The 13,409-nt window shown below is 39.1% G+C and overlaps 1 protein-coding gene across 1 annotated transcript; it reads left to right on the plus strand.

Moving 5' to 3' along the window:
* The first annotated feature begins 2,664 nt into the window (after positions 1 to 2,664).
* Positions 2,665 to 13,077, plus strand: LOC104960768 (BMP/retinoic acid-inducible neural-specific protein 3-like). The gene is made up of 5 exons (XM_010788922.1): positions 2,665 to 2,733; positions 5,506 to 5,611; positions 5,794 to 6,030; positions 8,507 to 8,729; positions 12,720 to 13,077. Exons 1-5 carry the CDS (start codon positions 2,665 to 2,667, stop codon positions 13,075 to 13,077), a joined length of 993 nt encoding a protein of 330 aa, XP_010787224.1.
* The last annotated feature ends 332 nt before the right edge of the window (positions 13,078 to 13,409 follow it).

Below are 13,409 nucleotides of genomic sequence, written 5' to 3' on the forward strand. Positions count from 1 at the left end.
ACGTATATGATATTTAGGCCCGCTGGTCTCATCATACAACGGCAATGAAAAAAGCACCTGGAGAGGCAGCCATAACCTCTGCCGCACTGAAGGGGGCGCACGTGAGCCCACAGGTTCTTGTTGCTACTGTTATTCTACGCAGAGACGGTAGACGCAAACAACAAACTAGACTTTTGTTTTGAAACTAGAGGGAGATAAGGAGGACTTTTACAAAAATGTAATGGAGATTGTTGTCCAGAAGGAGAGCATGGACTTAATCTTCAAGTCAAGGTAAGACCACAATTGTAATGAACATGGGATCATCTTACTAAGAAAGAACAATCCAATATTTAGATTTTGGGTATCCTTTTGTTGAATGGTCTGTTTAAAATTAATTGAAGCATCAGGCTAAAAAAGCTTTTGAAAATAACCGAATATTTTGATTAAGGTCAAAATATAATATTTGTAAATCTGACTCTGAAAGAGTCAGATTTACAAACACCCTGCGGAGAAAACCCATCTCGGCCGCTTGTATCCATGATCTCGTTCTTTCGGTCATGACCCATACTTCATGACCATAGGTCAAAAAATGGCCCGGTAGACAGAGAGCTTTACCTTCTGGCTCAGCTCCCTTTTTGTCACAACGGTGCGGTAAAGCGACTGCAGTACCGCTCCCGCTGCTCCGATTCTCCGGCCCATCTCACGCTCCATTGTTCCCTCACTCGAGAACAAGACCCCGAGATACTTGAACTCCTTCACTTGGGGTAAGGACTCATTCCCTACTTGGAGTGGACAGTCCATCGGTTTCCTGCTGAGAACCATGGCCTCAGATTTGGAGGTGCTGATCCTCACCCCAGCCGCTTCACACTCGGTTGCGAGATTTTGCAAATGATGTCATGTAACTAGTACCAAGCCAAACTAGGTTTATTTTAGTTAAAATACCATTTACTTTATCTACTGGAGACATATGGCCGACTCAAAAGTAATCTAATCTCAGTGTTTACAGACTTTGAATAAGCAAGGTGGCTTAAAAAGGTATAACATTTAGAAATAATGAAGCCCATTAATATTGTTCGAATTACATTTGAGTTTAATTGACTAATATATACTTGTTTAAATGCTCTTGAATACACTCTTCTCCAAAAAGATTGTATTCAAAAACAAACATAAGACCTTCTGCTCATGTCCCTCTTTTTATCCTTGTTAAAAAGTGGCAGACTAGCTTTGATTCTGAACATGAAAATCTACAAAATCAAAGTGTATGATTTCTGGTTTGAAGGATTTAAGATGTACCTCTCACTGCCAACTGGAGCTGCTTACATGGGAAGCTGCCCAGAAGAGCTTTATATGAAATCCTTCTTTGAAAGAAAGAAGAACAAAATGACCATTGCTGGAAGAGTTACAACATATTGTTATATCCTAAACTACAGGATATCTGAACTATATAAGCTACATTAAAATATATGATGGCTAGGGAACTGTAGAGACCATGGTACAGTATATGCACCAAATGTAAGGCTTTACCACATTCAACATGGAATTATATGGACATATTATCAATAAAGAAAAATTGTAGCGACATTGTTTGTGTTTATCTTTGGTGATAACATTGCAATGCAATACCTAGCAGGTAATAAATATATATTAACTATAAAATAAAAAGGCATTCGCAGAGCGCAGTCCTCTGTCAAGGCCGATGGTGCGTTCAATGCTCCTAGGATGGTCCCATTTTCCAAGTTGGAAAGTCATTCTTCCGACTTTGAAGTGCGATGGACATGAGCATGAACGATTATTGGAAAATTTAAAATAACATAGAGGCTACAAAGAAAATGTGTTTTATCGCTCAAAGCATTTAAAGAACATGTTTGCAGTTACATAAATGTTCCCAGTTCTTTATAATAATTATAATTACTGAGCACAAATGCCTATTCCTGCAATGGATAACTATATACTCTGTCATCAGCTCTCTTATTTATTTGTTTTCCCTTGGCCAACATTTCATCCAGTTTGATAACAATCAGGTTAGACACATTTCCATAATATTGCTAATAGACAAGGAGACAGAAAAAAACGAAAAAAAACAGAACTTCCTGGGCATAGGTAAATACAAATGTTCAATATACAATAACCTCATATCAAATAAGAAGGCCAAGAATCAGTAAAATCAATATAATGTAACACTGCTCTACCAAATAAATAAAGTGAGTCTTGAAACATTTATACTCTTTGTGCATCTTTTAACTCTATGTAGAGTGAACGCAATATAAACAATTTATAATTCAGAGTTGAAATATGTCTGTTGCATTCAGGTGTCATTTGCACAGTAGAAAAATGCACCAGAAGGACATTATTTCCTTGTTATAAAACAATGACTATGGTGATAAAAATAAAATGGGAGATGACGCTTTTTATCAGCCTGCTTGTGATGAGATACAATCTTCACCCATCGTGAGCACATAAAGTCCGGAGGAAGCTCCGTGATGAGCACATATGGTGAGGGGGAAGATAAATGAATCTTGTGAGACACAGCTTGTGATAGGTTTCTGCCTCCGGTGTCACCTTCAGGCCGCATGGGGTTAATAGGGCTACGGAGCGAAGAATGACCCTCCTTTCTGTCTCTTTCATTCCTCGGAAAAACAGCGGCAGTAGGCTTGTAAAATGTAGCTTTCTCTGCTGTAGCAGAACATGAATCAGACTTCCTGCACTTATATCAAAGCTCCATCCTCACACAACATTGTGTTCAGGGAGGGTCGGGTATTTCATTTGCAGCTAAGGTGGGCGCATCAGAGGTGCCGAGAAAGATGCTTTTGTCTGTTTCATTTCTTGGGAATTAGGGTTTTTCTGTAGCTACAGAGAGGAATAGAAGAAGAGAGTGTGATTTCATGCTCCAAAGGCACTCATCTGGCGTAACTGACAGGTAGGAAGTGGAAAGAGGAGAGATTCACCTCCATCGCTGGAAAAAAGCGAGTCAGAGGAGCGATACATTCTTCTACACTTGTGCATTTCTTTGCACAGGACGTTGACCTACCAAGCAGCGGAACAGATACAACTAAGCACTTTTCTGCATGAATTTGTAATCGAACAAGTTTAGGTGAATAACAGAGGGCTGGCGAGACGGAGACCCCCCTGCTGTCTCCATGCAAAAGGGGAAATTGAAGCTCATTTTGGAGGAAAAGCCTGTTACTATTGTTGTGTGCTGGGGATTGGTTGTGGATATTTAGGCTCCCTTGAAAGATTCACGGAGCAGAGCTAAGTCTGGGATCAAGCCGGCTTGTTTGTACAATGAGTAATGAGCCCATTTGTTTGAGAGCGTCAGGGATCAGTTTTGTTACGATTTGAGTATTTGACTAAATCGATGACAATGTCCACATCTGACTGAGGCCATATTTGTCAGTCTGTCTGAACAGTAATGAAAGAGACTATAGACTTGAATGAGGAAACATTAGTATTGCATTGTGGTCTATTCACAGTTGATAAAAGCATGTTTGTGTTGTTGATCTGACTCAATCACAGAGTAGACAGAAGGCTGACTTGATAATCTTTTATATCAGTTAAACCTTTTTAAGTTTCACCTTTTTACGGAATATAGGGACACCATTTACACCTTTTATTTAAGTAGTGTACCAATGCCTCATTACATTTCAGACAAAAATGGCAGTGATTATCACCAACATTTACAGCTTTTGATGCAGTGAAGCTCATTGTTTTGGTTTTGGGACCCATCGCTGTAAATAACATTGATTTTGGGTGAAGAAACCCCCCATTTCTACCAAACAAGCTGTGATAAATTCACACTACCTGAATTGCAGCTAGCTCTTGATTACATGTTATGATCTTAAACATGATAGTTCACTGAGGAGCTGGTAGAAACCAAACAAGAGAAAAAACAACTCTTTTAGGCAGTGGGCAGCAACTCCTTAAAACAGATGCACCTGTGCTTAAGTGTTTCTTAATATATAAACATTGGGGTCTCCTAGTTAATATCATAGACTGTATATATAAAGGGTCATATATTAGGCAGGAATCAGAGCTGCACTCATGTATTTAGCATTGTAGTTGGAATCAAAACAAGTTATTCCATTATGTACCCAAAATCTGAAAGAAAATGTAATAACTCTATAGATTATTGCAAGAGACCCACATGAAATAATTTACCAGACCATCGATCTTCAATTTTTGTACGACTGACTCACTAGACAGACGCTCATGCCCACTCAGTCCTTGAAGTTTAACTATAACCACTTCTTAACATGACAATATGTCAGGCAGTATGGCACTAGCCTTTATTGGCAAACAATCCTTTTGCGCTCAATATGTTGGATGCCGGATAAATAATTATAATTAAACAAAAAAATGTTTTATCATTTGTGAGTATTTTGCTCTCAAGTAATTAGTTGGTAATATACTCCTGGGACTCTAGCACATTAAAGTTCCTATAATTAAATAAAACCACAAATATTCCAAAGAAAGGGTACAAATCTAGCAACAGTTCAAGTATTTGCTTCAATCTCTCAGCCATGTACCAAGGTACAGGTGGCCAATAATGTCCTATTACATATTTGTAATATACCACAATGTATCTACAGTGAATAGCAGCTGCTATGCAAAGCGGAAATTGAATACTCTGCTCATCAGTCAACGTTTTGCCATATGGCATATCATATGGCATATCAAATCATTCCTTATAAGGATTCAATATTCATGTGGTCTGAAACCCAGGGTTGTTTCTCATTTCCTCACATTCATATCAGCATTAGAAAACCCCATGAGGGAAACAAGGGATTTATAATGTGATAGTCATATTATTGCTGAAGAATTGAACTCAAATTATCTTCATTTCCTTTTCTCATTCACAGAAGATATGTATTATTTCTCTATCAAACCCCTTTATTCTGGATTAGGGTTTTCATTAAAAAGCCTCTGTTTTCCCTGCATGCAACACGGGCATCATTTGAGTACCCAGGCCCTTCAGCCCTTTATGATTGTGTTACTGATCGACTGACCCTCATTGTCTCACCTCATCCATCCGTCACTTTACACCAACTGTCCTCTGACAAGCCTGAGCAGGACAAATTGCTGAACAAAATATGGTGTCCTAGAACCACAAAGAGAGAAAAATGAGAATCAGTTAGATGCCCTCCGCCGTGTCAAAGCAAGAAAAAGGAGAGCGTTGAAATAAGATCTCTTCTTGCAAATGAAGTGAAAACGGATGCTTTGCTGGAATTGCTCTGTGGCAAAAAGGTCAATCGAAAAAACTTCAATCATGGACTAAACAAAAAAAAAAAGGTGTAGCATTCTCGCAGAATAACGAGAGAAGGAAACCAATCTTTATTCCAGTTTTCTGTTTGACATTCACAAGTACATATTATTATGCAGAAACCATTGTGATTCAACCTAACACAGAAAGCCATTACACAAGGCATATTCTTCCCATCAAACTTATTTTTTAAATCTGATGTATAGAAACAACATTTAAAAAATGTAGTATCATTTTACAAAAGAGCTTTTTTTTTTGTCGTTGCCCAGGTGACGGAGACCCGCACAGGTCCTCTTGGATGCAGTAACTATGACAACCTTGACTCTGTTAGCTCTGTGCTGGTTCAGAGTCCTGAAAATAAAGTCCAGTTACAAGGTTTGTCTAATTTGTACCACTTTCTTGTGTAATTAAAGATGATTCTGGAAAATATGTACTTTGGATTACCAACATAACATACAGATTAAGAGATTGTGTTAAGTAAATGAGTTCAGGCAGCATTATATTGTCATGAAAATGTCACTTCCCACATTTGACAATTGTAAACCTTGGTTTCCCAGGCCTGCAGGTGATCCTCCCTGACTACTTGAGAGAAGGTTTTGTGAAGGCTGCTCTCAGTTACATAGCCTGTAACGGTGAGGGTGAATTCGTATGCAGGGACAATGACTGCTGGTGCCATTGTGACCCCAAGTTCCCAGAATGCAACTGTCCCTATTTGGACATCCAAGCCATGGAAAAGAGCCTGGAAAGGATCACAGAGACATGGGGGATACTCTATAAAGAGTTTGAGGAGTCAGGTAAGAAAGGCAAGACCATCATGGATTTGTACTTCTGTTCACGTTGCATGCCTCATCCTAAATGCAGGAGTAAAAACCTTTGGAATAATACATTTGAGAGGGAGTGATGAGGAATTCAAAGGTTTTATCTGTACCGTTAAATCTGAGTAAGCTTCCTATATATATTTTCCTCCCTATTCTGTGATTTATAGGTGAACCTATAGTGAATTGTTAGTTCTGGAAAACTTTTTGCATAGAGTGAACTGTAGAAACGGATAAAACAAATAAAATAAATGAATTGCTTCTGGCTCAGGTAGTTTCCAATAGGTCTCGAGCAGATTAATCAGCCATAAAACCCACTTATTGCCCGTCCAGCTTTTTATATCACAGGGGGAAGCAAAGTTTAGGCAGAAGCTCTTAGTCTAATGTTTGGTTATTATTGCTGTTCTAGGTCGCTCTGCCTTGATGATTATTACTCGGGTGAAATCAAAATGTCTGTCTTTTTTTCCACTACTTAGCTTTGGAAAAAAAGATCCTAAGTGCAATTACTTTTAAAGTTTACGTTATAATAGCTGGGTGTGAAGAGAGGGCAGGAGTGTGCCCAGAATACAGACACCCGCAAGTGTTATAGATGTGTCCTTCAGCGAGGGATATCACATGCTTCTAGCCGGCTGATTTATCAGCAGAGGGAGATACCAGGAAGTGGAGGACCATTGAAAAAGATGGAGTTCAAATATAAACTCCCACACTAGTTTGGTTAACCTTGAACCAAATGACAAAACAGGTGAAAATAAAAATTGCAGTGTTTTTCAGGGTTTTATTTAACTCATTGTTAAAATATGTGGCATTTGCATTCAGAATGAATATAATTGACTGGGTTTATGTGCCATTTATGGAGCAATAAGTGCAGATAATCAGTGTGACAAAAAGCGTCATATTTCATTTTAAATAAAAAAGAAGTCTCTGACATAATAAACACATTGGCCAGTTGTAAAAGGAGAAAAGTACATTAAGGAGATTAACCTTATGGTGATACATAGGACAACGTTCATGATTGTCACACTTGCATTATTACAAATAGCTTCAGTCATACTGTCATTAGTAATCTGTCAACTAATCAGTGAGGTTATATTCAGCATTTAAAAAAACAAACATATAATGGTCTTTCTATTCATGACACTTAAACATAAATGTTACCCTGTGTCACAAGAACAAACATCCCATTTCAATTGTTTCAGGTGTAAACTGGACACTATTGTCTTTTATCATCTCATTCATTATGGAAGTACGGAGCCCTGGAGGGTTGATAGAGAGAAAAATAAATAAAACGTGGCCACGTTTTACTTTCTCGTTCGCACGAGTTGATAAAGCGTGCGCACGAGTTAATAAAGCGTGCGCACGAGTTAATAAAGCGTGGCCTCGTTTTATTTAAATTGAATTTATGAAGAATATGCCCGGTCGCCAGGGCGCGCGTGTGTGTGTGTGTGTGTGTGTGTGTGTGTGTGTGTGTGTGTGTGTGTGGGCATATGATATGATAGTATCGTTCGTTCCGGTGCACTCCGGCAGGACTATAGCACATCGAGATTAAGATTAAACTAATTTCTTTCTCTTGGGAATACACATATTACTATGGAGAACCAGTTACAATTATTGTTTGTGGTCATTTGAAAACAAATGCCTTCTCAGATTCTGCTGTGTTACACGTTACTGCCTCCAGTGCCCTGTACGACGGAGCCAGTTCAACAGACCCTGGATATGTTTGATTTACCCGGCTTAACTAAACCTAACAAACGCGATGTCACTAAGCGGTCCTACGAAGCTGGTTATCAACTCAGTAAATCAACCAGGGTTTATTTTTCTCTCTATGAACCCTCCAGGGCTCCGTATGGAAGCTTTTGGTTTATTTTCTATTTTTACTGACATAGTCAAATTCTTTGAGTTAAATTTAAAAGCACCACCTGCTAGATGCTGTACCAGAATTCAAGGTAAGATCTACATGTCAAGCCCAAATAGAAAAGCCTGCAAGGGTCCGACGAATTTCAAAGGGCTCTTCAAAAGCAACTGAGAAGCAAAGCATATATTGCCTCAAACTGAATGACACATCTGTTGCATCCTTTGCATTGTATAGCATCACACAATCAAAAGAGCACTGGTCCAAAGATAAATTGAGCCTTGAGGTTGTCCTTTAAAGGTTTTTAAGCACACCAAGTTGTATGATAATCATTGACATAAATTATGTGAAAGAACAGAAATTAAAAAAGGATATAAACACAAGACAGAAAAAAAAACAGTAAGGCAACATAGATATAGTATATTTTGTGTCAGGGTTCCATTATGTGTATGTAAAAGTAAAATACCACAACTCATACTCTTTAATAAGGTACCAGTGAATCAGCATTTATAATGTAAAGACCTTATATTGCATAAGAGGAAGTCAACATCCAATAAAACAATTAGATATCGCCTAGTAAAATATGTGTCTTTTTTGTTGTTACAGATGAATTCAAGGCGTTCTACTCAAGACTTCCGCAGAACTATTTCCTGAATGTGTCAGGCATACAACACTTGTGGGCGTTGGACAACTTGTTCCAGTGGCGTTATGAGCAGCTGGAGAACAGCATGCAAGTCCTCTCCAGTAGAGCCCAGAGAGTCATCTTCAAGCTCTTCAGTCTCAGTAAAAGATGTCAGCGCCAGCCCCAAGTCCACCTACCGAGAGAACGGTGAGCAATGAAATACTCATCTTATGTGCAATGCAACTATGTATGCCAGATATATTTTTTCACAATTTGACAAAGCTTTGATGGTTTTATGTCAGCTTTGATCTTCATTAAAACTACTGCCGCCTATATTTTTCATTTAGTTAAGAAAAAAAATGGTATTGAAGTTCATTTTCCTTACTGTTTGATTTATATAACTCCATGTGATTCTGAAATGATTTGCCTAAAGCCACTGATCAACACGTCCTCCAGTTATTTCTATAGACTTATCAAGGGATATAGGTGGAAGTAACAAAGCTGGCATTGCTGTGGTGGCATAGCCATTCAATGTATGGATTCATCATCTCTTTTTTTTACAGCCGTCACAAAGAAATATGTAGATCCTGCCCCATGTTGAAAGGCAGTAAAATGCCATTATAACAAGCCACACATCTACTGCTCACAAGCTTTCCTTTTTATAATCTTTATTTGGATCCTGAAATATTCATGGAATCAAGACATCGTTTAATTGGACTTCATTGGACATCTTCATGACATCCCTCTGCAACCCCATTCTCTGCTTTTATTTAATGGCCGTAAACAACAAAATACCACTTCTTCTGCATATTAGAGGATTTATCAAACTCTGTATTGTTAGGGTTTAGTTTAGGGAATATTATAACCAAGTTGGTTAAATTGGGAAATACTGCCCTACAGCGAAACCAATGTTCACTTTTGTCAGAAAACCAAGTAAAGATTTTATAGAAACTATCTTCCACTGCAGCCTCTGAGACTTTTTGAGATGCTGTAACATCACTGCCAACCTTCAGCTGCTGACAGAAGAGAGAGATTTTTCACGTGCCGGCAAAGTCAATAAAATAAATACAAACAGGTCCTTTTGCGTGTTTTACAAATGCTGGTAAACACATGTTCTGAACATTCAGACTATTGCTTTAGATGAAATGAAATTCACATTCACACATTTCTTTGTCAGTGGACTTGATTGCTGAAGGTGATGGATCCAACCATTACTGCCAGTTACAAAACATAAATCATCTACCGCTCTATTCAATGTCCAGTCCCTTTGTTTCTTCGCTTCTTCTTTGTTTCCTCTGTCTCAGTCCCGATCTGTGTTATTCTCGCAGCCGCCACATTGTCACAACACAGATTAATCTCTGATCTACGCAGCTGATATTTCTAAACACTTGGCAAGAAAAGAACTGGGAGCGCCATCGCCTAGGCAGTGTTTATCTATGTTATTACCGCCATGGCAGTTATAAAGCTTTCCCTTTCTTTTCCCTCTTCACAGATATATCCATACTCAGAAGAAAGAGATTGAGAATGGGGTGTTTGTCTGTTTTGCCTTGGAGAGAAACGGAAGCTCTCGAAAAAATCCTCACTCTTATTTCAAAATCCTGTTTTAGGCACTTGAGATAGAGGGATATGTGATTGATTTTGCTTCCTGGGGGTTCTCCGCGCTGACAATTATGAGCGAATAAGCCAGTCGAAGCAGCAATCAGCTTGGCTTTTATTAGGCGGGTAATGATAACACTGAACAGCTCGCTTTGTGCTCAAACTTTTGCCATTAGGCATAACGATGAATATTGTCATTCATGTAGTGATTTCACTGCTTTTGGTTTAATCAGCTTAGAAAATGCCTTTCTTGTGTGTAGGCTTCAAGAAAAGGTGCCAATTGTGTGCATGTATGCCAAGTTGTTCAATGCTTCACTGGAAGAGTCCTCTCAATTCTTTTTTTTGACTCTCAGAGTGCAATTATAATTTCACAACAAAGCAAGAAAAAGGGAAGGTTGAATAAGTTTTTAATTAACTTGTCAAGGGATAAGTAGATCAGACCAATTTCATCTTAGCAGCCTTACACTGTTTCAATTACATGATTTCACACTGAGGAAAAATTGCCAGAAGGCGTAATTATTGCATGTCATGACACTGGTATTTTCTTCCAGTTGTCTTGCTTGATTCAAGCTTCTGATTGACTGACTGTTTGCCTCCGACAGAAGATCAATATAAGTTATTAGGAATGAATATTATTAGAAACAATACAATATATTATTTACAAAAACAAATAAGGTGTTGCCCAGCTTGTTCATATGCTGCTGATGTGAGCCATAATATATCTACCCCCCAGTTCTTTACACATACGTACGTCCATTTGGTTTGTGGATGATTGTCGTGGTTTTTAGACATTGCTGTCTTTCTAACTGTTCTAACATGACAATGTGAAAAGCTAGGTCCATAAAGAATGGTTTGCCCAGTGTGGAGTTGACTACCGCTCAAATAATCTTAAACTTGGTAGATATATTTTAGATTAACTGGATCACCAACTGTAAAACAGGCCCTATAGCCCACCATCAGTTGTTGCTGAATAGGAGCAAATTCCTGCCATGTTCCCAAATAGTGAAAGCCAGGAACAACCAGCAAACTGCAGGCTGTTTAGAGCCAAATCATTTTTCTCAATGGATTGGGAATGGCATGGTTATTTATAACATGTGGGTGTAATATTTTGGTGTAGACACTTCTGGACAATAATTGTACATTACTTCAAGGAAACCTTGCACTCTGTCAAGGAATCCAAATATGTTTTTATTTGAAATTCCACCAACGTAAGGGAGGTCCCTTTTATCTTTTCCTTTATTAAATAGTATTTTATCGATAGAAACAAAAAATTGAGTGTCCTTTGAAATTTTGGCTGAGTTGTTTTATTCAAAAAACAGTCACTGTACATTTAGCTGATTTATTTTCAGTGTCACTTGCTCTTATAAAAGCACCATATGAGTTAAAACAAAGACACTGTGATTTACAGCAGCTGTTTGTAGGAAGTGCAGGCAAAGGCTACGTACACCGGGGAACTAACAATACAGCCACAGTCTCGTCTTGGTGACAGCTTTGCTCTGCTGAAACTGTCAGAGATGAAATGCCTTGTCCACAGGTAGCGCGTGATGGAAAGAAAGAGCCTTTCCGGATCATTTCCCATGACCGCTTTTTCCATTTGGGGGTTTTGATATTTAAATCAGTGATTCTCTGAATTCAGACTAGCTTCCAACTGCCAAGCACACAATATGATTTGGATACAATGGAAGGAAGCCCCATATGTAATCCAGCACACATTTTAAGATTAGCATAAAGTTTACCACAATACACCCTCATCAAAGAAAGAGGGTTCTTTTTTTTATGAAAGGAAAGCCAGCGGTATGTAGTGCAGTGTGTTCCCTCTCTTCAGCGAGCAAAGAGGATAAGAGGCATAAAGGGATCACAGTCAAGAAAGTGCTACAGACGGGAATCAAACTCGGGCCCACATGGGGGAATTACATGCCTGAGAGTCATTTACCCTGCGGCTGCAGCTGCTTCTAGTATTTATGTCACAAATTGATCAAAGACAACTTTCTCTGTCTATACTCTTGCGCTTTCTGTTCCTTTTCAAACTCCGAGGTTTGTGCTCACATTCTTTGCATGTGTAACCTTCACTTTTTAATGCAACAAAAAACTGGTAGTCAACAGAAATGTCCGGCCAGCCTGCCTCAATAACAGTTATTTTTGCGAACCCTTCCATGCAATCTTAGGACAAAAGGTAGCTGTGACATTAAAACTAAGATTTAAACGTAGTGGAGCCAGTACATTCCAGTAGGACTGGAGGTCTAATGGTTCCAGGTTCCACATAATTGCATTAGGTTAGTTGAAACAATAGCATCAAGTTGAACCTATTCTTTTTTATTTCAACTTAATATTATTGCTTTCAACTAACCTAATACAATTATGAGTCATTTGTTCAACGTTTAAATGTAAACCATGCTTACTTGAATCCTCTGGGGCAAGCTGCATGCTTTACATAATGCTGATGATGCTTTATATTTTTTAATGAGCAAGCTGTCTGCACACCCGACAGGTCTCCTGGACACAATAAAGCAGCAACCTATTAAACTAGCTCAACCTATAAGCCCTGTTCAATAACACTCCTCTTCTTCCTCTCTCTTTCGTCCTGTTTTTTCTATGGTGCAGGTCTCAGTCATACTGGCTGAGTCATATACAGTCCCTCCTGTATTGCTCAGAGAACAACCAGCTTGGTGCTTTCTCTGAGGAGCTCCACAGCTGCAGCTGCCGATACGAACACAGCCCCTGTCAGCTGCCCCCGCCATGCTCCGTTGGGGAAGGCTCGGCCTGTGCTGCCTGTGCACCAGACAACCACACACGCTGTGGGAGCTGCAACCCCGGCTTCGCCCTGACGCAGGGGGCCTGCAGGTCCATGGTGGCTGACTCTACGGAGAACTACCTGGGATTTGAGACAGACCTCCAGGATTTGGAGCTGGGCTACCTACTGCAGAGAGCTGACCGCAGGCTAGAGGTATTTTTCTTTTAGCCTTTTGTTAAATCAAGTCAGCATGAGCTGAGCTGTCTTTCACACCAGTATCCTGAGGAGGATATACTCACTTATGTGAGCAACTCAGCATTAAAAAAGTTTTGCCCTTCTGGCTACTGAGGAACTTCATTGTTTCCCCATACTTTTCCACTTTTTCAAACACATTTTAGATGTTCTGAAAATCCATGGCAGCTTGTAGTGCATTGACTAGAAATAGGTTAGCTTTAAGGGTCATTCTTGACTTGGGAATTAGCAGATTGTTGCTTTTTGTTGCTTTCACAATGGCATTGAAGACCAAAGGCTAAAAAAGAACTGTGAGAGTGCAAAATGTA

This window comes from Notothenia coriiceps, unplaced genomic scaffold (genome assembly GCF_000735185.1).
Source record: "Notothenia coriiceps isolate Sejong01 unplaced genomic scaffold, NC01 NC01_scaffold00032372, whole genome shotgun sequence".
In the NCBI taxonomy this organism is placed as follows: Eukaryota; Metazoa; Chordata; class Actinopteri; order Perciformes; family Nototheniidae; genus Notothenia; species Notothenia coriiceps.